Genomic DNA, 25,988 nt, shown 5'->3' with positions numbered 1-25,988 from the left:
TTGGGTTGGTTACTTTTAAAAACTGCAGACCTGGGAGCAGCTCTGAAAAGTAGAAGTTACCCTTTGTAAGAGATATTTACATTTGTAAGGGACATCTCCATCTGTAAAGGTATCTCCCTCTCTGTACCAGGAAGAAGGAAGCAAGGACTTAAATCTGCATAATAACCTTATTCTTGTTTACTGTGCTTTTCTGGTAATCTCCCATAGCTGACACCCCCTACCCACAACATCCTCCTTTGTCTTTACCTGAAGATGCTGTTTAAGATGAAAACCTCCGCCATTTTCGCGAGTTACCCAGTTTTTCCTGGGTCTCTCCCGTGTATACATGTTATAAAGCTTCGTTTGCTTTTCTCTTGTTATTGTCTCATGTCGGTTTAATTCATACCCCAGCCAGAAGGACCCAGAATGGGTGGAGGATAGTCTTCCTCCCCTACACTGGTCATACCTGTTGTAGGTACGTTTGTTTCTTCAGCAAATATTTAATGAGCCCTGATTACATTTCCAGAGCTGGGCATACACTGTGTGAACAGAGTCGCAGTTCTCAAAGAGCTTTCATTCTGAACAAGAAGATAGACAAATAGCAAAGGAATGCATAAATGATTGAAGTTTTCATTTTAAACTATAATTACTATGATTTTTGACTGGGTGATTTATATGTATAGCTCAGAAATTAAAATGGTAGTAAAAGGTATACACAGATAAGTCTCACACCCCATTGGTAACCTTTTTTAAAAAAATCAGTTCTTGCTTATCCTTTCATTGTTTCTTTAGGCAATTATAGGGGAATATTAATGTATAATAATTTTAGATAGTGGAGGAGTGAAACAGAGACTAAAACAAGGTAACGTGATGGGGAATGACTAGGAGTGGGGCACTATTAAGGTAGACAGGGTAGGCTTCTCTGAGGTGGTGATATTAGCTGAAAACCGAGTGAGGCAACTGAGCTGGCCCTTCAGAGATGTGAGTATTTCAGAGGGCACAACAGAGACCCTGGGAACACAGGTGGGAACATGCCTGGTGAGGGGGCAGAATGGCTTTGGATAAGGTCAGAGACATAGGAGTTGGATCATGTAGGCCTTGGAGCCATCAGATGGCTTTTAGCTACATTTTATTTATGTATTTTTTTTGTGAGGAGACCAGCCCTGAGCTAACATCTGCCAATCCTCCTCTTTTTCTGCTGAGGAAGACTGGCCCTGGGCTAACATCCGTGCCCATCTTCCTCCACTTTATATGGGACGCCGCCACTGCATGGCTTGCCAAGCGGTGTGTCGGTGTGCGCCCAGGATCTGAACCGGCGAACCCCGGGCCGCCGCAGCGGAGTGCGCGCACTTAACCGCCTATGCCACCGGGCTGGCCCCTAGCTACATTTTAAAAAGAGCACCATGGCTGCTGTCTGGAGACCAGATTATAAGAAGGGGTAAGAGAAGAAGCAGGGAACCCAGCAGATGAGAGACCATGGTAGCTTGGACTAAGGTAATAACGGTGGAAATGGAGAAGAGTGGATTCAAGGACATATATTTGAAGCTGCAAAGACTTGTTGATGGAGTGAGTGAGCAGAAATGAAGATCTGCTGAGGTCAGGGTGAAATTAATAGCACAGGGCATATTGGGATTTCTGTGTTGCATGAACACCCTCCTAGGAGGGTGTTCCTAGGTATCCCCTTCTTCCTGGATATTTTTATATTGAAGTCTTCTTTGTGCAATTGGGGACAGCTTATTTCCTGCCCCTGAGTCTGTGAGATTAATGGACTCTAAAAGGTTAAGTAAGTAAGGAAGGTGATTGATCCATTCTTGTCTCGTTAGTCTTCTTCCCACTTCTCTTAGCATGACTTTACTGAAATCTGACATTCCCATCTAATTTCAAGGAGATTACAAGATAACACGTTCCCTCCTTGAATAACAGTCATCGTAGAAAGCTTTGAGCTTCCCACATTGTCCCCTTGCTCCCTTGACTCCAGCCCTAATGTCCTTCCTCAGCCTCTAGGTTTCTTTAGGTGCCTGGTTCTCAGCTTGCTGCTGACAGCAACTGCGAAGCGAGGATCTGTGTTTTGTTGGGCAGTGGGGCGTTCACATGGAATCAGGTTGTTTTTTTTTTTTTAAAGATTTTATTTATTTATTTTTCCCCCAAAGCCCCAGTACATAGTTGTCTGTCATAGCTGCACATCCCTCCAGCTGCTGTATGTGGGACGCGGCCCCAGCATGGCCGGAGGAGCGGTGCCTCGATGCGCACCCGGGATCCGAACCCGGGCCGCCGGCAGCGGAGCGCAGGCACTTAACCGCTAAGCCACGGGGCCGGCCCATGGAATCAGGTTTAAACAGCATTTCCCTGATAAAAATTGGAGACCCCGCCCCACATTGTGTGTTGATGGCCCCAGCAGAGGTGCTTCTGTTAAACTTCATCTGCCAGTGTCCGGGGTTTGCCTTCTTCCCTGAACTCCTCCTCAGCCAGAGTTTCCAAGTTCACTGGCAGGCTAGAGCGGAGTGTGCCCGGCGGCTAGTTCATGTTAAGGTGGCCACCAGTGGCCACGTTGAGAAGACTAGTGTTCAGGTGGGGCCCTTCATAAGGCATGTGACCTCAGTTCTTGCACCGAGGGATGACACGTGGGTCCCTCAGGCAAGCCTGCTTCAGGTAGTGGAGCAGGAGTGGGTCTGATTTAAGCGGCTTGAATCACTCCCTGTAGCATCCGTTCCCGCCAGTCTAATTTCTAAGAAAAGTTGATGTTGAGTATTTGCTGCCTGCCTCCTGATCAGAGGAAAACCAAGCTTCCCTTTAAGTCGTGATGACTTTTTTAAAAAAACTTTTTTATTTTGAAGTGATTTCAGACTTGCAAAAAAGTTGCAAAAATAGCACAAAGGGGCCGGCCCTGTGGCTTGGTGGTTAAGTGCGCGCGCTGCGATGCTGGTGGCCCGGGTTCGGATCCCGGGTGCGCATCGAGGCACCGCTTCTCCGTTCATCCTGAGGCCGAGTCCCACATACAGCAACTAGAAGGATGTGCAGCTACAACATACAACTATCCACTGGGGCTTTGGGGGGAAAAAAATAAAATAAATAAAATCTTAAAAAAAAAAAATAGCACAAAGAATTCCTCTTGACTCTTTACCCAGATTTATCAAATGTTAATATTTTACCCCACTTGCTTTATTGTTCATTCATCTGTGAGCTGTGAACTGTTTTTTGAAATGTTTGAGAGTAAGTTGCAGACATGATGCCCTTTTACATCCAAATGTCTCCTAAAACCTTCCTAAGTGTTTCCTAAAACAAGGGTATTCTCTTACATTGCCAAGCATAATGATCAGAATGAAGACATTAACATTGATATAATACCATGTCCTATAATGCTGTCACCTGACCTACGTTGTTCAGGTGTTAGTTGTCCCGTCCTGTCCTTGATCTGTTTCAGGATCACACGTTGCATCAGTCGTCATGTCTCTAGTCTCCTTTAGTCTGACTAGTCCCTCAGCCTTTGTCTTGAATGAGCTGGACACATTTGCGGAGCACAGAATAATTATTCTGTAGAGTGGCTTTCAGTTTGGCTTTGGCTGATACTTCCTCATGCACTCAGGTGATGTGTTTTTGGCAGGAAATCACAGAAGTGAGGCCATGCCCTTCAGTGCATTGTATCATGAGGCACCAGATGTCAACTTGTGCTGTTACTGGTGATGGTAACTTGGGTCACTTGATTAAGGGGGTGGCTGCTGGGTTTCTCCACTGTAAAGTGATGGTTTTTCCCTTTGTAATTAATGAATATCTTGTGGAGAGAGATTTTGAGACAATGTAGTTATCTATTTCCCAATAATCTTTCACCCACCAATTTTAGGATCCACTGCTCAGTTTTGCATGAATCACTTATTACCTTGGTGGTTGCCATTGGTGATTTTCTCTTCTTATTAGTATTAATTCTTAATTGGAATTCTGCCATAGGAAAGAATTGTTCCTCCTCCCCCATTTGTTCATTCTTTCTTTTATTTATTTATATCAGTATGGGTTCATGGATTCTTGTTTTATTTAATCTGGTAACTCCTTTATTTTGCTGCTCCAATTGTCCTGGATTTGGTCAGAGGGAGCCACTGTCAGCTGGCTTCTCTGTCTTTTTTTTCCCCTTCCACTTTTAACAGCTTTATTGAGGTATAATTTACATACTATACAATTGCTTCATCCACTATAACAGTAGAGTTTGATGGCTTTTAGTAAATTTGTACAACCCTCATCACAGTCTGGTTTTAGGACACTTTCATCACCCCAGAAAGTTCCCTCATCCCGTCTGCAGTCTTTCCTTGTTCCTACCCTAGGTCCCAGGCAACCACTAGTCTACGTTCTATCTAGAAATTTTATAAAAATGGAATTATGCAATATATAGTCTTTTGTGTCTGGCTTTTCCTAGCATAATATTTTTGAGGTTAATCTAGGGTTGTTACGTGTATCATATTTCACTGCTTTTTATTGCTCGGTAGCATTCCATTATGTGGATATATCATATTTTGTTTATTCCTTTACCAGTTGATAGACAATTGGGTTGTTTTTAGTTTTTGCTTATTATGAAAAATGCTGCTGTGAACATTTGTGTCTAAGTCTTTGTGTGGACATATGCTTTTATTTCTCTTGAGTAGATATTTAGGAGTGGAATTGCTGCGTCATTATATATTAAACTTTAAGACACTGCCAAACTGTTTTTCAAAGTGGCAGTACCATTTTACATTCCCACCAGCAATGTATAAAAGTTCCAATTGCTCCAAATATTTTTTTGTGTGTGTGTGAGGAAGATTGGCCCTGAGCTAACATCTGTTGCCAATCCTTCTCTTTTTGCTGAGGAAGACTGGCGCTGGGCTAACATCTGTGCCCATCTTCCTCTATATGGGACGCCACCACAGCATGGCTGGACAAGTGGTACATCGGTGCACACCCGGCTTCTGAACCCTGGACTGCTGCAGCAGAGCACGCGCACTTAACCGCTACGTGGGGCCAGCCCTCCAATTTCTCCATATTTTGGCCAACACTTAGTATTATCAATCTCTTTGATTATAACCATTCTAGTGGGTATGTAGTAATATCTCATTGTGGTTTTAATTTTCATTTCCCTAATGGCTAATGATATTGATCATCTTTTCATGTGTTTATTAGTCATGTGTATATCTTCTTTAGTGAAATATTTATTCAGATATGTACAGGATCATGTCTCCTTCAAATAAATATAGTTTTATTTCTTCCTTTGCAGTCTATATGCCTTTAATTTCTTTTTCTTACCTTATTGCGCTGGTTAGAATTTCCGGTATAGTGTTGAATAGAAACGGGGAGAGTAGACATCCTTCCTTGTTCCCAATCTTAGAGGGAGAGCATCTAGTGTTTCACTGTTAAGTGTGATGTTAGCTGTTCTTGTGATATTATGACATGCCCCTATCAAATTTTGAACGTTTCCCTGCTTTTTGGCAGCAGGAGATATTTCAGGCTCATCTGATGCTTCCCCTGCCCCAGCTGTTTTTCAAGGAGCTCTGGTTCCTTGGTTCCTTTTGTTGACAAATGGTATTTAGAAACCAGGGTCTGGGCACGGGGTGAGTAACAATCACTTTTTAACTCTCTTCATCCAATGTTTTCGGAAATCCAAACCGTCTAGTTATAAAAGCAATAAGACCCAGAAGCAAGGATCTTCTGCTGTGTCCCAATCACTTTTCAGATGCTTTTTAGTGCCAAATCACACCTGCAGCTGAAGAATCTTGTCACTGGTAAATATAATAAATTTCACAAAAGTCCTCAAATGACAAGACAATTATGGCTTTTTATAAAAGAGCGTAACTTGTGCTAGCTGAATAACTGTTGCTTGCCCCCTGTGTTTTCCCCCCCATTGCAGCTTGAGAACAAGGCTGAGGGGAGAAGCTTGGATCGTTTGGTGCCAGTAATAATGTCGTGATAATTGCCATCCCTTGAATGTTAGTGTGGGCCACGAACTGCGCTTTATGTGACTATTCTGATTGGATCTCCCCACCGCCCAGTGAGGGTTATGCTACTTCCTCTCTCATCTTTTGCCAAACATTCCAACTGTGTGGTTTCAGCATTCAGTGTGATTCACTGTTCATCAGAGCTTTGCTTGGCCTGAGTCAGCACAGGGTGGTAGCTGCTGGCGCAGCATGGCTGTGAGGAGCAGTAGTGCCTTGGAGACTCGGGAAACTTCGCACGAGTAATATGTGGTCGTTTGCTCTTGAAAGATCAAAAAAATCTTGATCTAAATACAGATGCCCATGAAGTAAACCGGAAAAGTGTCCCACTCCCCTCCCTGCCCAATCCTTCATCCCACCCCTCTCCCCAAGATAACCACCATAATAGTTTAGTGTATATTCTTCCAGACCTTTGTTTTTAGGTAAACGTATTCCAACATCCTGAGAGCTGTTTCAGAGGGACTTTTCTTCCCCAGAACTCTCTCCTCGGCTGCTTTGCCCTCAGCTAACCTTTCTCTTCAGCTGGGCATTTTCCTCTTTGGGCCTTGATTGAGGAACTTAGCCAGAAGGAGACTTGTTTGCTTCTAAACTTGAACTCTGCAGGCTATATCTTAGTGTTTGTGCCCCCTGTTGGCCCCTTAAGCCCTCCTGTTGTCCAGGGTTAATGTGTAGGAGCAAGAAAGGTATAAGATTTGTAGCTCTGTAAAACATGTTAGATTATTCAAAATATTATTGAATTTTTGTTTATTGGCTCCTAAAATTCCTCGCAAGCTGTTGATTGGAGGGTCGACTGATGGTGGATCCTTTGGACTTAGTCAGAGAGAGTAAGTATGAATGCCTTTGCTTACCTTTAAGGAATGGATATATGTGGCTAAAAAATGTATATAAACTGAATGAAAATAATGGAACTTGTGAATCATTTTAATTTACATTATCACCGTTACTGTAAGTTTAGATTTGCTTAAGTCGAGTGTTTTTGAAACAAAGCTTCCATTAGTGGCCTGTGCAAGACCTTCTACATTGATTAATACCTTTTCTACTTGTTCTTTTTCCTTTGATGTCTCATCCTAAAATATTTCCTGGGAGATGGGCAGCCTGTCTCTTGGATTCTAAAGGCACACACAGACACACCAAGTGTGTAACATCACAGTGCACTTAGAAATTTGAGGGAGGCTGGGAGAAGGGTCTCCCAGCATAGCATCAGGACCCCAGAGCACCCTGCAGGGGACAGGTTTGATGACATCACAGAAAAGCTGCCTTTAGAGTGTATGCTGTCTGTGGGATCTGGGTGCCAGACGTTATTTGCCCATCTAGACTTTGACTTTATGGCAGAAACCACCATGTTCATTGTGTTAGATTTTGAAACTATTTCCTCACTTCCTCTGCTTCTTATATTTTGGACCTTATAAAGCTTTTTAAAGTTTGTCACTCCTCATTCGTACAGGGCAATGGGGTCATTCCCTGGCACTTGAGTGGCACTGCTATTGAGGGCAGCATACAGCAAAAGGTGACCTGTGGCAGCTGTCGGGCTAGGATCCAGGCTGCCTGAATGTTCTTGCTAGGTCTCTGCTACCCCATCCGTGGAGGTTTGATTTCATCAGGAATCTCTGTCAGGAGAAAGAAGCGAGTTGCCTTAGCAACTATCATTTCCTTTTCTAAACCAGACACTACTCTGAACCAGAAACAGTGAGAGCAGGCTTGAGTGTCTGTATGTGATGCTGTTCTGAGTGATACTGTTGACTTCATGTTCTTGGAGCTACTCTCTCCAGAGTACCTGACGTGACAGCCTTGTCTTTGCTTGGCACTTCCTGACACAACCATGGTAGCCAACCCTGGATGTCTCTTACTAGCTGTGAAGCTATTTCCCAGAAAGAGAGTTACAGAAACGTCTTCCCACCTGCTTGGCCCCTCCAGATACGCTTTTCTAGGAGGACAGGTGGCCCTTTTCCAGACTTCCATCCTACACATCCTGGAGACCATGGAAGGAAACAAGAAGTAGGAAATGGCCATTGCAGAGACGTATCCTGTTAGTCAGAGAGAAGAGAATCCACTCTCCTCTGGTGCTTGCCCGGCTGGCCCGCTTCACAGTCTGCATGGGAGCAGGCCACCCACAGCTTCTGAAGAGGGCGGGAGCGTATCCTTTACCTCCCTCTTCCTCATTTGGATTAGAAGTCAAGCCAGCTAGATGCCAGGCCACTGGCATTCCGTGTTCCTGGCACTGAGGATTCGTATGGTGCTAAGGAGAGAGCAGACATTGAACAATGTGTGCAGAAGGAAGGGTTCTCTTCACCAGCCTTGAGGTGGTGTGCAGTGGGCACCCATGGCCACGAGGGAAAGTGGGATTGGCCACGGTGCTGATGAGAAGGCAGTGCCATGCTCTTGGACGCTTCACCCATGAAGGGCTCAGCATCAACAGTGGAAGAGTGTTTCCACCTGGCTTTTGTCTTGTACCTGAAGCTTAGGGATAATCGAGGGCACACGTGTGTGTGGTCTCGTAAAGTCATGGGTAGGATTTGACTCTTCCCTTGTGTATGCTTCTCTGCCATAAGTGCACAGAGTATTATTGTCCCCTGCACAGAATTTCCGTCGTTTGGACTCAGTGGAGGTCCATTTTCTGTCACTTAGTTTGAGGTTACTGGCATCAAAACCTTTTGAATATTGGCAGCGATGAGTTGTGGTCTTTTGTATTCTCTTTGAGGAAGAATCCACGTAGGTCAGCCCTTGCAGGAAAAGGTGGTGATATCATGCAGCTCCTGCAGGCTTTTTGTTGGTAGATGACACCAGCAGTTCCTGTAGCTGTAGACAGGACTCATGGATCTTCGTCGGTCGTTATTCTCTTACCAAATACAAGGTCCTCTCCCCATTGAAGTTTGTGTTTTAAGTGTAACTTGAGCAAAAAAATTCTCTGCTACTTCCTTCCTTCTAGCCACTCTGAAAACACTTGATGAGGATGCCCGGATTCCATTCAGAATTATCCCAGATGAATTACTTCTTCTAGAAGGGTCTTGTTTTTTCCACCCTGGATGCTTCATGAACACAGACACACCTTTCCCTGCAATTGTGAAAACTGGAGAACATTTTGTGGATTTGATTTAGAAAGTAAGTGACCATGCTGAACAGAGTGTTGGGGACCCAGACCCAGGCTGGCTCGGAGGTCTTGCATTAGAGGAAGCATTGAATGAGGAGACGCGAGACAGGCTCTCCCTCTCTGTGATCAGCCCACTGAAGCCTGGGATTTGGAGTAAAGAAAGCTTCTCTGCTCTTCCCTTTCTTGCCTCTATGTTCTGCTCCCTGAACTCGTCTGTCCCACTGTGGCTGCTGGAAATAAAGTCACTTTAAAAATAATGTTGGTGTCTGGTTCCATTTTGTTTCTTCTTTTTCCCACCAACACGTGGGGTGGAATTTGTGTGTAGTTGGCAAGACTCTTGAAGAGATGAAATTACTGTCCCAGCTCCAGAATGAACTCCAGAGGCCAGCAGGGGAATTCTCTGTTCGTATCTGAACTTGTCACACTTACCCGTGGAAAGCAGACCACACCAGGGGCAGATGCGAGTTGGTAAGGGAGCAGTAGCTGTAAAATACGTTTCTCAAATGCTCTTTGACCTTTCAGAATTGGTTGATGAGAAGGAAGACATTGACTGCATTCTCTGCCACCCCTAGACTTGCTTTATTCCTAGCCACACAGGTGTTAGGTGAGGGAAGGAAGCCCCTCATGTAAAGTCGTGGATGGTGAAACAGAAAGATGTATTTTTCTTTGGAGAGAGAGGAAAGAACTTTCTGAATAAGAGAGTGGCAACACGTGAGCAGACTCATAGTGGTGAAGCCTTAAAGTCTGAGTCCTTGATGAAGCCAGCTTTGATCCCATGAGGGCAGCTGAAAGACCACTGAAAACACCCTAGGAATTTTAATTTTATTTATTTATTTTTTTCCCCCCAAAGTCCCAGTAGATAGTTGTATGTCATAGCATGTCATAGCTGCACATCCTTCTAGTTGCTGTATGTGGGACGCGGCCTCAGCATGGCCGGAGAAGCGGTGCATCGGTGCGCGCCCGGGATCTGAACCCCGGCCGCCAGCAGCGGAGCGCGTACACTTAACCACTAAGCCACGGGGCCGGCCCTACCCTAGGAATTGAGTACTGGGCCCCAAATGATAACCCAGACTGGTGGCCCAACAAATACCAAAGTGGGACTCTATTGCTTACCTAAGGACCACTGTACTGTTGTATCTGTCCTCCTGGGCCTGTAACGTTCCCACCTGTTTCTCTTTCCTTCAGGCTGACGGTCTTCAAGGATGCAGCTGCTGCTACTGGAGGTGCGTGGCACCTTACCTGAGCTGGGCCATGAGGCCGTGTGGCTGTGATGTGGGCCCCTCATGGCCTCAGCAGGAACAGAGCACTACAGTATTGGCCTCCGCCAGGGGAACAACTTCAAGCAGAGTGGGCCCTCAGGCCCAGTGCCTGCCCCGCCACCTGAGAAACCCTCTGAGGGCAAAGTCTGGGCTCAGGCCCATCAGCAGGTGAAGCCAATCTGGAAGCTGGAGAAGAAGCACGTGGGTACGCTCTCAGCGGGGTTGGGCCCAGGCCTCTTGGGTGTCCCACCTCAGCCGGCATCTTTCTTTTGCCCCAGTACTTTATGTAGCTCTGGGACCACGGCTGTCCTTGCAGGCCAGAGCAGCCCCTGTTACCTGCACTCTCTCCCGGACTTGTTCAGCAGTACCCTGCTGTACCGCCGCTCCAACTATAGGCACAAACCGTACCAGCAGCTGGAGTCTTTCTGCGTGCGTTCAAGCACGTCAGAAAAAAGACCTTTTTCTCTCCCTCAAAAGAGCCTCCCTGTCAGCATCACTGCCAGTAAGGCCACTTCTTCCACAGTCTCCCCCATGGCCCAGCCCATGGCCTCCTCATCCACAGATCCGTACCTCTCACTGGGAGCAGCTGGGGAAAACCCTTCAAGGAAGAGCCTGGCCTCTGCCATCTCAGGGAAGATCCCATCTCCACTCCCCTCCTCTTCCTCCTCCTACAAGCCCATGCTAAATAACAACTCCTTCATGCGGCCAAATAGCACTAAAGTGCCTTTATTGCAGGCCACAGAGGGCCTGAGGACAGTATCCTCACCCAAGATCCACCTGGTCTCCTGGCATCATTCAGGGGGCACTGGAGACTGCGTACCCCAGCCTGTTGGACACAAGATACCCAAGAGGAATGGCACTGTCCTAGATGATGCCCCTGCCCGTAGCACCCTGTCTACCCCTAGCTCCTTAGACACTTCCGCCACCAGTGTTGCCTCTCCCCAGCACAACCAGAGTGACTTAACCATGAGGGCAGAGCCGCATCCCTGTGGGCTGGATGGCGACTCTGTTTCCCAGGCTCTGACTAAGGAGGTTCGGTTCACTGAGGCCGTGAGGAAGTTGACTGAAAGAGGCTTTGAGAAGAAGCCGAGGCAAGGCTACCAGTTTGAACAGTCTTGTTGCGTGAACCCCAGCTTGCAATGGGATCTCCTTAATAGGAACAGGCAGTGGAAACCTCCTGTGGCAGGCCAGCAGTTCCCACAGGAGGATGTTGGAGCAGACAGTAGGATCCTCCCTGGAGCCTCGGACACCTTGGAGTTGGACAGTACAGTCTTCTGTACCAAACGCATCAGCATTCACCTCCTTGCCTCACATGCCAATGGGCTCAGCCGCAGCCCTGCCTGTGGATCTGCGATCGACTCCCCACCACGTGGAGAAGACAAAACTCCAGTTCTGCCTTCTCCCCCTCAGCCCCTCGGTGTAGCTGATGTGGCCACCCGCCTCTCTTCCCTCCATCTGGGCCAGCTTGGGAAGGAGGGGCCTAAAGAAGCCGGGGAGCTGGACTCACCTGCTAGGGATGTTGGGTAAGTTGGAAAACGTTTTGGGTTCATTTAGAGCAGTGGAATGTATACACTATAGTTTGGTAACACTGATCCTATGTTTCTAAAGGTTGGTTTTAATTTTTAGCTGCGCTAGAATTTTGGTTTTACTTTAGGGCAGAGGTCGGCAAATCCTGCCTGCTGCCTGCTATTGTAAATAAAATTTTATTGAAACGCAGCCTTCCCCATTCATTTACTACTGTCTGTGGCTGCTTGCTTATTGTAATGGTAGAGTTGAGTCTTTGCAACAGACTAAATGGCCCACAAAACTGAAAATATTTACTATCTGGTCTTTTAGATGAAAAGTTTGCCTACCCCTGCTTTAGCTTGCAACAAGAATTCCAAACACCACTTCTTGGGACCTGTGACTTTTCTACTTAATTCCAAACCAAATCAGGTTCTCAGTAATTCCTGGTATGACGGCCATTTCAGAGTTAGGCTCCTTCTCTTGTGTCTTGTTACTTCGCTAGAACCTTGGTCCACCAAGGCCTTGTTCTGAGTTCCCAGAGAGAGGTCTAGGGACCTTCATAGTCATTTACCAGACATTCACTTATAGTGTTTTGTCTGCAGAGTTTTGTACTTATATGCTATGAGGGACTTCGAAGAAGGTGGAAGACATAGTCCTCTCTGCAGAATAGGGGATGTAGGATTGAGGAACTATGGCTAGACCTAGGCTCTGAGGGCAAGAGAAATGAAGTTGTGAGATCCAGATGAGAGACAGCAGACTGGTGACTGGGGAAGAGGCGAACACTGGAGATGATGGGGTGAGAATGTGTGACTTCTCTCACGGAGTTGGCTGGGCTGGGGCATGATTCTTTCTTGTAGTTCAGCTACTGATGTCCAGCTAGACCAGGTTGAGGCTGAAGATCTAGAAGAAGAGCTAGTGGATGGTTTGGAAGACTGCTGCAGCCATGATGAGGATGAAGAGGAGGAGGGTGAGTAGGGGACCCTCTCACCTCCAGCAGGGAATTGGTCCCCACCTGCTATGGAAGGGGGCTAACAGGTCCTTGACTCAATTTATCACCTACATTAATCATTCGCCTTGGAGGGTGTAAGGGCAGGACTGGCTTTTGGGGGACTTTGTTCTCTAGTCCTCCTGTCCCATCAGTCTTGTCTTCTCCCTTCTGCTGTCGAGCTCAAGGAAGGCAGTGCAAGGCAGCAGGGTGGTGCTCGTGGCTCTGCAAGAAGGCTGAGCCATGATGTCCAAGGAATTGCTGCCGAGGCTTGGTGAGTTTCCCAGTCGGAACTTCTCTGCTCTTCCTCCGCAGGAGACTCAGAGTGCTCTTCACTCAGTGCTGTCTCCCCCAGCGAGTCGGTGGCTGTGATCTCGCGGTGAGTGTTGGCTATGTAGATCGTTGGTAGATGCTCATGTTCTCTCTCCTTATGATGATTAAGAGCTTAATCACCTAAGTCATTAATGACCCTGTTAATCCTAACTCATTTTTACCAAATTTTTACATTTGGGACTTCGGTTTTCAAGCAGGAAGCAATGGAAGGGAGCTGAAGCATATTTCATCAGTTGGGCTTAAAAACAGTACCATGTTTCTTAGGCTGCAGTTTGGTCTCTAGGCTCCAAAGAAATTGTTCAAGTAAAAAGCAAATAATTTCAAGAAATGTTTAGAAAATTACTATCCAATTAATGAAGAAACATGATTGAGATAAATTCTTAGGCTACCCACATGAGGGTAATTGCCATCTTGCATTATAAATATGTCCCACTGTCCGAAACATTTCTGAGATAGATATACCACTAATTGGGGCTTTTTGTTTCATTTCCCGCCCCTCTCCCAAAGCCCCAGTAGATAGTTGTATGTCATAGCTGCACATCCTTCTAGTTGCTGTATGTGGGATGCGGCTTCAGCATGGCCAGAGAAGTGGTGCGTCGGTGCGCACCCGGGATCCAAACCCGGGCCGCCAGCAGCAGAGCGCGCACACTTAACCGCTAAGCCATTGGGCCGGCCCTAATTGGGGCTTTTTGAAATGCTCTTTCTTCCGAGGCTAGTTTTATATTGGGAAATAAGACTGACATTAACCTTAGTAACAAGAAATTGAATTAAAAGTTCTCTAGCTTTATGGGGCTGGCCCAATGGCACAGTGGTTAAGTTTGCACACTCAGCTTTGGCAGCCCGGGGTTCGCGGGTTCGGATCCCGGGCGTGGACCTACACACCACTCATCAAACTATGCTGTGGCGCATCCCACATACAAAAAATAGAAGAAGATTGGCTCAGATGTTAGCTCATGGCCAATCTTCCTCAAGCAAAAAGAGGAAGATTGGCAACAGATGTTAGCTCAGGGCAAATCTGTCTCACACACACACAAAAAAATTCTCTACCTTTAATCTAGATTATTTTATGGATTGCCCTTAGTGGAGTCTGAGTGATATCCGTCTCTAACTAGGGGACCAAAAGTCAGTCTCTCAATGTAGGCCCTTCTTCTGTGAAACAGGGAGTTGTGGGATGCTGCATAAATGAGATGGCAGTCGGGGGAGGGGTGGGGATGCAGGAGTCTGAGAAAGTTACTCATACGAGGACATTACTGTAAATGAGGACATGTTATTGTGCTCAAGGTTTTTAGAACTTGCTAAAGGATCATATACACCACCTTTCTGGGTAGACAGTTAGTGTTCTTCAACGTAATCTTTCTTGTTTCCCTCCCACTTCCTGCCTTGCCCGATATGAGGCTCTCATCATTAATTACGTTGTTTTATTAAATATTGAAAAGAACCCCTCCGAAGTACTAAACATTAAAGTTTTTTTTTTTTTTTAATAATTTCTACTGAAAATGTAAAAGAAACAAAATACGAGTATAGAAAATTGGTGAGTTTTGTTTTGTTTTTAGTGCAAAATTTCTAACCTAATTTTAATTAAAATCTGGCTGTATGTGTCAAGGCTTGCCTAACGTATGGAGCACCCAGACTCAGGTTGCTTTTCTTTGTGTCAGCTGTGCCTTAAACGAAGCTAAGAGGAAGAGGAGCTTTCCATGCCTTGGTTAGTATGGACAAGGCAAGCTGCATCTCTGTGAATATGACGTGGCAGCGGCTGTATCAGTTTTAGAGTTCCAAACCAACAAGGTGGAGAGAGCTGTTTGGAAAGTGGAGAGACAGAATTGGGGTTTTCTGTGAAGGTGGATAGAAATCCTGTCATAGGTACCCTGAGTCTGGTGCATAAATTCTGTTACTTTAAGCCTAACCTATCCTCCTTTCAGAAAAGCAAAGCTCCTTCTGGTTGTTTATGTTGGATGTTGACTAACGGATGAGACCTCCACTCTCCATAAGAGAAAGATATTTAACATGTAATTGACTTGGAGTCCCACCTTTTCCACACTTAAGGGTCATCTGGGTTTGTCTTCAGGCCTGCTTCAGGACAGCTGCACAGTCTGTTATTTAACCTTTCTGATTTATAAGAGAAAATTCACAAAATGTTTGTTGTAATTTGCTCATTAGTTAATTTAACTCCTATAAAATGTACAGTCTTTCTTATCTATATGAAGCTTAAAACATGGCTTTTCAAGCAAATGAAGATTGGTGAATTGTAAACGACCTTGCATTTTAAGGATGACTAAAATCAGAAATACTTTTGGGTTGCTAAAGTCTTGTCTTTTCTCAGTTATGAAAGCTTTATATATTTATTAAAGAGAATTTGGCAATTACAGGAAGGTCTGTTTCTCTACCCAGCAATAATTTATTGCATTTCTTGTTTCACAATCTATTTCTAAGAATCATGTAAATTTTTTTTTAAATTTTATTTATTTTTTCCCCCAAAGCCCCAGCAGATAGTTGTATGTCACAGTTGCACATCCTTCTAGTTGCTGTATGTGGGACGCCGTCTCAGCATGGCCAGAGAAGCGGTGCGTCGGTGTGCGCCTGGGATCCGAACCCGGGCCGCCAGCAGCGGAGCACGTGCACTTAACCGCTAAGCCACGGGGCTGGCCCTCACACTATTTTCTTTCTGTTGCTTTTTTCCCTTTTTCTTTTTAAAAATCTCTATACCTCTTCTTAGGTCTTTTCTGCTCTTCCTCTTTTTTAATTATCCATATCATTTTTTTTCTCTCCTCATTTATTTCTCTTTGTCTTGGTGTAACATATTCTTCTACTAGTATCCACCCAAATGCGTTACCTGCTCTCAGAACCACTGTTTTCAGGGATTTCCCCAGCCTGTGGCTTGTCACCAGAGATCTTGGAGCTGTGGCACAGAATGAAGTGTTGGAAAACTTGTCTTTGTAGAATCACAATTTGAAAGATAGCATCCTGAAAGAAATGATATGTAATAGTAACAGCGCTTCAGCACGTACGGTTTTCCTTTTCCCTACCACATGTGTGTTTTTTATCTTAGGGACTGCATGGAGATTCTGACCAAACCCTTCTCCAATGAGAAAGTTGTCCGACCAGCCCTCATCTACAGTCTCTTTCCCAATGTGCCTCCTACCATCTATTTTGGTACTCGGGATGAGAGAGGTAAACCTGGCCAAGTGTCTAAGCCCAGAAGAGCCCCCAGAAGAAGGATGCTGGCGAAGCTGGGAGGAGGTGGCAGTGGGAGGAAGGGACTTTCTGGAATGACTGTTAGGATGCTCGGTTCCCCACCTGGTTCACGGGTCCGGTATGGGGGCCTTCTTCTTGTCCATCCTTTAGCTGACCCTTCTCAGCATCATAATCTCATGCTTGGTTCTTGCCCTCTAACCTTGTCTCTCTCCCCTTTCAACCTCCCCTGCTCTCTGTTCCCCATTCCTGTGCAGCCCCTTTCTTCCCCAAAGTGTGCTCCTGCGACACTAATCTGCAGTGATGCGTAGTGACTTGCCTCCCCAGGGAAGGTTGAGCAGCAGTGCTGTCCTTTTCCTCTTCTCACCATGACTCTGCTCTTCTCCACCCTCCCCACACCCCTTTCCCTAGTGGAGAAACTTCCCTGGGAGCAGAGGAAGCTGCTGCGGTGGAAGATGAGCACAGTGACCCCCAACATTGTCAAGCAGACCATTGGACGGTCCCACTTCAAAATCAGCAAGAGTGAGTACTTGCCGTACTGCAAGCCGGTCCTCTGCCCCCTAGATGCCTCCTGCTGTGAGGGGACCCTGTCCTGACGTTTTCAACTTCATAGGAGGACACGGTTCTGAAATCCCTCTGGACTGGAGCCAGTTCCTCAAAACTGGAGGACAGAGGGCCATTGTTCTATCCTTGACCCCAGGGCCCCGTGTAGGACAGCTCCATGGCAACTCTTAGAAAACTGGGTCTGGGAGCTGTGTCCAGGGCCTGTGGTATTTCTGGGGCCTCTGGGCCAATCTCTGTCCCAGGGACAGAGCTGCTAGCAGGACTGACTCCCTCACGTGCCTTCTATAGGAAACGATGACTGGCTGGGCTGCTGGGGTCACCACATGAAGTCTCCCAGTTTCCGCTCCATTCGGGAGCATCAGAAGGTAGGGACCCTTTCTGAGGAGCTCTTCCTCTGGGCCCTGGACTAGGCAGGTGGAAGTTGGTACTGGGAGTCGGGGGAGAGGAGGGTGACCACAGAGAAGTCAGAAGGGTTTATAGAAGAGTGAGAAGGTACAGGAGGAGGCAGCAATGTGAGACCTGAGCAGCTCACGCACATCTAGCAGCTCAGCTGCAGTGTCTTGGGTAGTTGCAGCCTCTCAAAGACACTTGTTCCTTGAATGTGTCTTGAGATGCAGCGTCTCTTTTCAGTTTCTTGCTTCCCCTATAACCACTGCACATTGCCGCCATTCCTCAAGCTGAATAAGTGTAAAGAGGACTCTCGTCTCATGTTGGAACCAATGAGTCCCTTGCCCCCGACTTCCCGACAGCCAGGTGCTTTCCTTTCTTTGTGCTATAGGCTGTCATGGAAAAAGACTTAAAAGCTTTTTCTTTGCACTTAAGGTGAATATCCTGTCTGCCTTGATCACTGTTATGTATCATGAACTATCAACTCCTAGAGGCACTGAATTTTGTTGTGTTTTGTTTGTGTTTTAATCATCTTTGGTGAGTTCTCAGCAGCTGAATACTTAAGGACTGTTAGACAGTGATGATAAGAGGGAACAGGAGCTTAGAATGTTGCTAAGGAAGTTGGAATGGGATAGCGAGTCTTGCCATCTTCCTCGTGGTCTCACCTGGGCTCTTACCCTGCTCTCACCCTTTGTCCCTTCTGTAGCTAAACCATTTCCCAGGTTCATTCCAGATTGGGCGGAAGGACCGACTGTGGCGGAACCTGTCCCGCATGCAGAGCCGCTTCGGCAAGAAGGAGTTCAGTTTCTTCCCCCAGTCCTTCATCCTGCCCCAGGATGCCAAGCTCCTGCGCAAAGCCTGGGAGAGCAGCAGCCGCCAGAAGTGGATTGTTAAGCCAGTGAGTGGGTCACAGTGGGTAGTAGGCCATGGTCTGAGAATGGCAACAACGGAGTATTGGGCCAGGAGCAAATCGCATCTCCTTTCCTCTTGACTTCTAGCCAGCATCAGCTCGAGGCATTGGCATCCAGGTCATTCACAAGTGGAGTCAGCTCCCCAAGCGAAGGCCTCTTTTGGTGCAGAGGTGAGCCTGTCTCCAGCTGAGATCCTGCTCCACATTTTCCCCTCTCCTCAGCCTGGAGGTTCTCTTTTTACGATGTTCTGCCCTTTGTCCTCGCAGCCAAAGACTTTCCTCAGCCAACTATTTTGAGGTCTTTATCTCAAGGACTGTTAGCTGGCTCTATCTCATCTGTCATGTCCTTGAAGCTGGCCTCTTCCTATGTAGGTATCTACACAAACCCTACCTCATCAGCGGCAGCAAGTTTGATCTGCGAATCTATGTTTACGTCACCTCCTACGATCCTCTACGGATTTACCTCTTTTCGGATGGGCTTGTCCGCTTTGCCAGTTGCAAGTATGTGGTGGTGGTGAGGCCTCCCCCTGACAGCTTTGGGGATTTGTTTTTCTGAGAGGGAGGGAAACTGGAGGACACCAAACAGAAAAATAACATAACGTTTTGGTAGATTTTGTTAGCAAAGGAGAACGTGGGGTATGTTGGGGAAAACCTAGTCTTCCTTTCCTTTTACATAGAACACTTCACTTCTGACACTTCTGGTCACCAGGTGTGTGGGGTTTTCTCCCACACGAAGCAATTTTCCACAACACCAGCTGGATGTCCTACAATTTAACTCAATTCTGACGCTATCTACCCGAAGATAGCATCAGATTGCACAGGTTAAGGGTCCAGTGTCGCAAGGCTGCCCCTCCCCCCACCACTTCAGATGCCAGTCACAAGTCCAGGTTGCCACATGTGCTTCTGACCGAATGGCTATAAATCAAAGGTTCTGTGACCCCTCCTCAGGTTCAGTTAATTTGCTAGAGTAGCTCACAGAATTCAGGAAAACAGTTTACTTAAGTTTACTAGTTTGTTATAAAAGGATATGATAAAGGATACAGACAAACAGCCAGGTGGAAGAGATGTATAGGGCAAAGTATGTGGGAAGGGGCGTGGAGCTTCCGTGCCCTCTCTAGGCTCGCCACTCTCCCAGCACCTCCGCGTGTTCACCCACCTGGAAAAGCTCTCCAAAACCCGTACTTTGGGGATTTTTGTGGAGGCTTCATCACGTAGGCATGATTGAGCACTATTTTCATTCCTTCTCCTTTCTTAAGAGAGTGGGGAACAGGGCTAAAAATTCCAAGCTTCGGTGCTCTTAACACTTAGGAAATTCCAAGGGTTTTAGGAGCTCTGTGTCAGGAACTGGGGCAGAGGTCAATATATATATTTGTTCTTATAAATCACAATATCACATGGGGAATGGGAAATAAGGAAGTTCTCTACTTCACTGAATCTGGAGAGGGTCTTCCTGCAGGACTGAGGTGGGATAAAGGAGGTGAGTTTAGCTGTGGTATTCTAGAAACCTTACGAACAGACTTACTTCTCTGGCCCTTGTGTATCGGAAAAGATGTGTCCACTTTTTCTTTACCTCCTCGGGATTGGCGAAAATATTTGGACCATTGTCCACTTGCAGTCCTAACCGTCTTAGCTCTGCCTTTCTCCTCACTTCCAGGTATTCCCCATCCATGAAGAGCCTTGGCAACAAGTTCATGCACCTGACCAACTACAGTGTCAATAAAAAGAATGCTGAGTACCAGGCCAATGCAGATGAAACGGCCTGCCAGGGCCACAAATGGTATCAGGCAGTGTCCCTGTCAGACTCCTCTAGGCCTGGAGGAGCACAGGGTGCTAGGGTTTTGGGAGGTTCAGAGGGCCGGTGAGTCAAGGATTAATATAAGACCCAAAGACTATGTAAACACTTGACAATTCAGAATTGGTCTGTCTGCATCCAAGCTCATCTCTTTCTTAATTTAAAACATCAAAAGAAGAGATGAAGAAAATACGTTTGGGCCTCTTACTCTCTTTCCTTTTTCTTTTCTTCATCACTCATTCGTAGAATATAACCCCAAATACTCCCTCCTCCCCCACTGCCTCGCAGGGCACTGAAGGCTTTATGGAACTACCTGAGCCAGAAGGGAGTCAACAGTGATGCCATCTGGGAGAAGATAAAGGATGTCGTTGTCAAAACCATCATCTCGTGAGTCATACTGCCACCCTGGGTTTGGGGCCTGCCACCGAATCCCCTCTTTTCTCATGGGCCCCCACACTGCAGTGTTCCAGGCTTAGACCATGCTATGTTTCAGTTTCTCTGAGGACAGGGACTAGGAAGGAGGGGATCGAGTTAAATTCTGCTCTTCTACTAAACTTCATCCCCAGAAGCTGGCCCCCAATCAGCCTCAGCCTCTCCTGAGAGCTGCTTTTCCTGGGTTGCTTCTGCTCTCCCATATCTGGACCACTCCATGGCAGGGCCCTCTGGGAGGAGCTGGGCTGAATACCTCCACCTCCCGTGACCAGGTCAGAACCCTATGTGACCAGCCTGCTGAAGATGTATGTGCGGCGGCCCTACAGCTGCCATGAGCTCTTTGGTTTCGACATCATGCTGGATGAGAACCTCAAGCCCTGGGTCCTGGAAGTCAACATTTCCCCAAGGTGGGTGGTATTCTCAGGGCACTCACAGTAGAGCCCTTCCTGGATCTTCATGAGCCCATTTCCACACTAGTCTTGTGGACTTTGAGAAGACTTTTCCTCCACTAGGGAAAAGTGTGTTTTCTCTTCATGGTCTGTCTGTCTGCTCATTCAGTCATTCTTTGCCATTATCTCAAGGTTCTTTGAGGATGGAAAGAGATTGTTAAAAGTTATTCTTTTAAACTTGATCCCTACTGCATGCTTTTTCCCCTAGCCACCCAAGGTCATGGGCAGGAAGCACGCTGAGTGAAGTTATTCACTATCGGTGGGGCAAAAGATCCCCATGATGGTGCTCATGAGTTTGGATGTTTGAGCCCTTTCATCCTAGGGAAGCCAGGGAGTAAATGGGGCTAGCACTGACTTGGACGTATAACTGGAAACAGTTTTGGAGTCTGCTTTTAACACTCTTTGCATCCTTTCCCCGAAGCCTCCACTCCAACTCTCCACTGGACATCAGCATCAAAGGCCAGATGATCCGTGACCTTCTGAACCTGGCAGGCTTTGTTCTGCCCAACGCAGAGGATGTCACTTCCAGCTCCAGCAGCTCCAGCAGCTCCAGCACCAGGTCAGCCTCCTTGCTTGTCTGTGGCTCGGCTGGCAGCATGGACAGCCCCATCGTGACTCTGGGAAGGAATGGTGTCTGGGTGCTCCCCCCTGCTTGTTCTCCCTTGCTGCTCGCTCTGCCCCTACAGTCTACCCATGCACCACTGCCACATCAGTGCCCCCAAAAGCATGTTTGGTCATATTGCTCCCCTGCTCAGGAATCCCCAGAGGGCCTGGGGAATCAGCTTTAAACTCCTCCTGGGGACATTCGAGGCCCCAGCCTCCTTTTCCCAGGCACACCCCCTTACTTCTCTTTGTGGCTCCTGTGCTCTGACAAACCGGATCACTCACAGAACCTCCAGGATGGAAGGATCCTTATGGCTCAATTAGTCCAGCCTCCTCTCTGAAACATTCGTTGCTCCTCACTGTTCCCCCATAGTGTCCCCTCCTCTGCTCATGGGGTCTCTTCCTCCTGAGTGCCCTTCAGCCAGACCTCCCTGTTGTGACCTCCGTCATCCATCAAGGCAACTAAAGCCTTGCTGGAGGCGACGTCTTCATGAAGCAGCTCAGTGTGGGCTCTCTTTCCTCCATACCTCCAAACCATTCGGAACTGCCTTTGAGGGAAGGGAGCTGATATTTAGTCGGTACTTGCTATGTGTAAGGAGAAACCTCTAACTTTGGGCCGGCCCTGTGGCTTAGCGGTTAAGTGCACGCGCTCCGCTACTGGCGGCCCGGGTTCGGATCCCGGGCGCACACCGACGCACTGCTTCTCCGGCCATGCTGAGGCCACATCCCACATACAGCAACTAGAAGGATGTGCAACTGTGACATACAACTATCTACTGGGGCTTTGGGTGAAAAAAATAAATTAATTAATTTAAAAAAATTAAAAAAAAAAAGAAACCTCTAACTTATCCCCACAGCAGCTCCCTGAGGTTGGTGTTAGTATCCTCAGTTTACAGATGAGGAAAGTGAAAATCATTGGGATTAAGTAACCCATCCAAGGTCATTTCAGCTACAAAGAGCTGGAATTCAGATCCTGATTTTCTGGTCACAAACTTACTTTCTCCACCATACCTTGTGAACTCCTGTTTGGCTCTGTGCTCTGGTTGTCGTTTGACACCCGCCAACCGTGAGCTCCTTGGAGGCCATCTTTGTGTCTCTCTCAGTAGTAACCATAGTAATGAGGATGATGAAACTGAGGTGCAGGGAGGTCAAGTAGTTTGCCCAGGATCACACAGCCAGTAATGCTGAGCTGGGTATTTAGTAAGTGTTCACTAAATTAAACTAAACTGAGGTATACAGCGATTATTCCAGGGTCCTCTTTTTTACCATTCAAATGCAACCTAAAGAGGGTGCTTTGTACTCTTTTCGTTCTTCCATGGTACTTGATCTTTGACTCCCAGACAGGCTACTTGAGTGGAGTGCATTCTAGTCTGATCTAGTCACATAACGAGCATCTATCCGTAGGTCTTTGTCTTCTCTTGAGGAGGGTGTCTTCTTGGGCTTGGTCTCTCTCTGCGTGTCCTCAGGATGTGAGGTTGCTGACCTTCGCCTTCGCTGCTGTTCCTCCCTCTTCTTCCTTAGCCTGCCCAGCTCCCCCAGGGACAAATCTCAAATGGCCCCGGAATACTTCACTGCACAGAAGATGAAGAAAGACTATTACTTGACCCAGAAAATTCCTGATCAGGTAGGAAATTGCCTTCTCCCCAGTGCCAGAAGAAACCTTTCCTGACCAAACATCTGGGCCCCTGAGGCAACCAGTTTTTCTTCTCTCTAGGGCAGGGTTTCCTAACCCAGGCCCATGAGCCCCCTGGTGTGCAGAGACTTGTTGGCATGTATGGGAGACAGTTGATGGCCTTCATCGTGTGTTCAAGAACCACTGCTCTTAGCAAAATGCTGTACTAACCCACTCTTGTTGTCAGAGCTGTAGCCCCTTTGGGTTTCTTTCCCTGAGGTGCAGTGACCCCTGGAAGGCTTGACTTTCTCGGAGCAGATGAGGGAGCCAAATAGAAGAGTGGCAGACACAAGGCTGTTGCCATATTTGAGTTGCTGGATTCTGATCTTGACTCCATCCAACAAACCACTTAACCTCTGTGCCCTGGTGGCTCACTCACCCTGAGCAAGAGTGTCTTCATCCCCCAGCTAAGCTCAGTAGACTTGGGAACAGACAAGGTCCAGAGCCGGCCCCCCAGGCTGCCTTGGTGGTCCTGGAGCCCTAGGACCCCAGAGCTGTGCTCCCTGTCCCCCAGCTTCTTGCTTGTCTGCCTCTGGCTTACGCTCCCCATCACACCCTCTTCCCTCTGTTCCTTGGGCCACAGGACTTCTATGCATCTGTGCTGGATGTCCTGACGCCAGATGACGTTCAGGTTCTGGTCGAGATGGAGGATGAGTTTTCTCGCCGCGGTCAATTTGAACGAATTTTTCCTTCTCGAATCTCCTCTCGCTATCTCCGATTTTTTGAGCAGCCACGATATTTCAACATTCTCACCACCCAGTGGGAACAGAAGTACCATGCCAACAAGCTCAAAGGTGATGTGTCCCCACTGCCCACAGGAGGCCATGTTAGGTTAAATCCCAGTGCACCAAGAAGTGGGCCTCTGGCAAGAACAGTTGGCCAGTTGATTTCACCCTCTTAAGTCCCATCCCTGTTGATCTTGTCCTAGGAGTCGATCTGCTTCGGAGTTGGTGCTACAAAGGGTTCCACACAGGAGCCATCTCTGATTCTGCTCCAATGGTGAGTGATGCCACTGGTGGGGAGAGGGGCAGCTCCATCTCAGGCCCCTCCCTCCTCCGCCTTAAGAGTGCAGCATGGGTTGGGTGCACATCCAGACCCTCTCACTTTTTCCTGAGGTCCTGCCTCCGTGTTTCATGACCCTTCCCTTTCAAGGGAATGATTGCCTCCAGGATTCCCTGGGTGTCTTTCTTTCAAGGATCAAAAAGTGTTTTGTAGCCTCAACTTGTTGTCTGAATTGAGAGAGACCCAAGACTTTTTCCCATGTGAGCCCATGCCTGCAGGGTAGGGAAGGGGAGAGCCCCGTGGTCACTCAGGTAGATCAGGGAGAATCTCAAGGCCCCGACACTCCCGCCTGACCTCTGCCCAGCCCTTTTGGCCTCATTGCTTCCTTTGTTTTTAGTGGTCTCTCCCAACGACTCTTCTGACTGTCCCCAAGGGTGACGTGACGCTCAGTGCTTTCTCCAAATTGGAGAGTGGCAAGCCTGGGTGAGTGCTGCCTGGGCAAGGGAAGGATGGTGGGTGTGAGTTCAGGGAGTTTTCTTCCTTTCTCTTTGTGGATTATGACGAGATCAGCAGCTGTCTCCAGCCAGGGTTTGGTGGGAAGAATATGCAGCCACAGTCCTCTTCCTGGTGGCTTTTGGTATGCCCAGTGAAGGCGAGCTGCAGTGCAGAATCATTTGCAGAAGCAGCCACTTTTAGCTGTACCCACCAGCTGTGGGAAATCTTTAGCCCTCCCACTCTCACACACCTTCACACTTGCACTGAAGCTCTAGAGCCTTCAAATAAATAAAATGTATTTTATGGTCATTTGTATCTCCATATAGTTATGGTCTGTAGCCCCATAATGTCGTGAATGCCTGGTTCAGACTCTGAAGGCAGATTGCAGGTTAAGGTCTTAGCTACACAGTGTCTCAGCCATTTCTTTCCCCACCTGTTCCCTTCAGAAAACACAGCTCCTCCGAGGGAAGCGTACCACTCTCTGAAGACAAGACCACACCCAAGCCCAAGAAGACCCAAGCTGGCCTTGTGCTTTTCCCCAGGAAACCCAGTTCCTTGAAGGAGAGTGAGGACACGCGCAGAGAGCCCAGCCTCTCCACCCAGACGTTGCCTGTGATCAAGTACTCGGGGGGGACTCCGAGACTCTCTGCTTGCTCCTCCTCCCAGTCCCCTGGGGACTCCCTCCCGGCTGCTGTGAGCCCGTGACTGGCCCCCTCACTAGCCCCTGCCCAGGAGCACCAGCCTTAGCTACCTCATGGGACCCGGCTGGCTGGCCAGCCTGAGCTCCCGCCCCCTCCACCTTGCCCCTCCTCAGAGTATTTTTTGAAGTAGTTGAATTGCAGAGATGGGTATCTGGAGGGCTGGAAGAGTGGTGGGGACGGGGAGAAGGTGAGGAAGGTTCACTGGCTGGCCCCTCATATCTGAGCAGAGAAGCCAGTGATGGCCACTCAGCCTTATAAAGCAGGGTTTGGTTTCTACCTTCAGAGAGCCGTGTGTGGTTTGTTTTAGGCCTTGGTGCCGTGACTGAGTTCTAGCTCAAGAGGAGAAAACATTCTGAACGTATTTGGGCCTGAAATCCACTGCAATTGAGGAGGTTCCTCTGAAGCTCCTCGTTTGCTTAGGTCTCACCCTCCTACCACCTGTCTTGAGGAGCTACTTTCAGAAACTTCCTCAGTGGATGGCAGGGAGAGGCCATGCCATGGTGAACCCATTTCCTATCATCCTAGTCTTGGGAGCTTCACCACCTCCAAACCGTTTCTCCTTTCATATACCCACCCAGCCAGTGGCCCCAGGTCTTGCTGTTCTGGCTTCACATCACTGCTTGCTCAGCCTTCTAGACTTCTCTCTCGTGGATGTTACCTCTTAGCTCTCTGACTGAGAGGTTCTGTGAATGTT

At 47.6% G+C, this 25,988-nt stretch overlaps 1 protein-coding gene across 3 annotated transcripts in view; it reads left to right on the top strand.

The window, feature by feature from the left end:
* Positions 1-25,570, top strand: part of TTLL4 (tubulin tyrosine ligase like 4) — a 35,968-nt gene extending 10,398 nt beyond the window's left edge. The window contains exons 2-20 of one of the 3 annotated variants that reach the window (XM_087424810.1): positions 8,854-9,026; positions 10,201-11,797; positions 12,638-12,747; positions 13,081-13,144; positions 16,145-16,266; positions 16,699-16,809; positions 17,140-17,216; positions 17,945-18,136; positions 18,237-18,319; positions 18,521-18,649; positions 19,803-19,925; positions 20,229-20,327; positions 20,645-20,779; positions 21,243-21,380; positions 22,946-23,048; positions 23,680-23,890; positions 24,025-24,095; positions 24,496-24,581; positions 25,040-25,570. In XM_087424810.1, the coding sequence (XP_087280936.1) occupies positions 10,299-11,797; positions 12,638-12,747; positions 13,081-13,144; positions 16,145-16,266; positions 16,699-16,809; positions 17,140-17,216; positions 17,945-18,136; positions 18,237-18,319; positions 18,521-18,649; positions 19,803-19,925; positions 20,229-20,327; positions 20,645-20,779; positions 21,243-21,380; positions 22,946-23,048; positions 23,680-23,890; positions 24,025-24,095; positions 24,496-24,581; positions 25,040-25,298 (3,612 nt within the window). In that variant the 5' untranslated portion in view covers positions 8,854-9,026; positions 10,201-10,298 and the 3' untranslated portion in view covers positions 25,299-25,570. The remainder of the gene's footprint in view (positions 1-8,853; positions 9,027-10,200; positions 11,798-12,637; positions 12,748-13,080; positions 13,145-16,144; positions 16,267-16,698; positions 16,810-17,139; positions 17,217-17,944; positions 18,137-18,236; positions 18,320-18,520; positions 18,650-19,802; positions 19,926-20,228; positions 20,328-20,644; positions 20,780-21,242; positions 21,381-22,945; positions 23,049-23,679; positions 23,891-24,024; positions 24,096-24,495; positions 24,582-25,039) is intronic. The other 2 variants (XM_004427562.3, XM_087424811.1) reach the window with 2 other exon arrangements.
* Positions 25,571-25,988: the final 418 nt, after the last annotated feature.

Source organism: Ceratotherium simum, chromosome 37 (assembly GCF_057802395.1).
Source record: "Ceratotherium simum simum isolate JZ-2026a chromosome 37, ASM5780239v1, whole genome shotgun sequence".
Taxonomy (NCBI): domain Eukaryota; kingdom Metazoa; phylum Chordata; class Mammalia; order Perissodactyla; family Rhinocerotidae; genus Ceratotherium; species Ceratotherium simum.
This window is presented reverse-complemented; position numbering and strand designations above follow the sequence as displayed.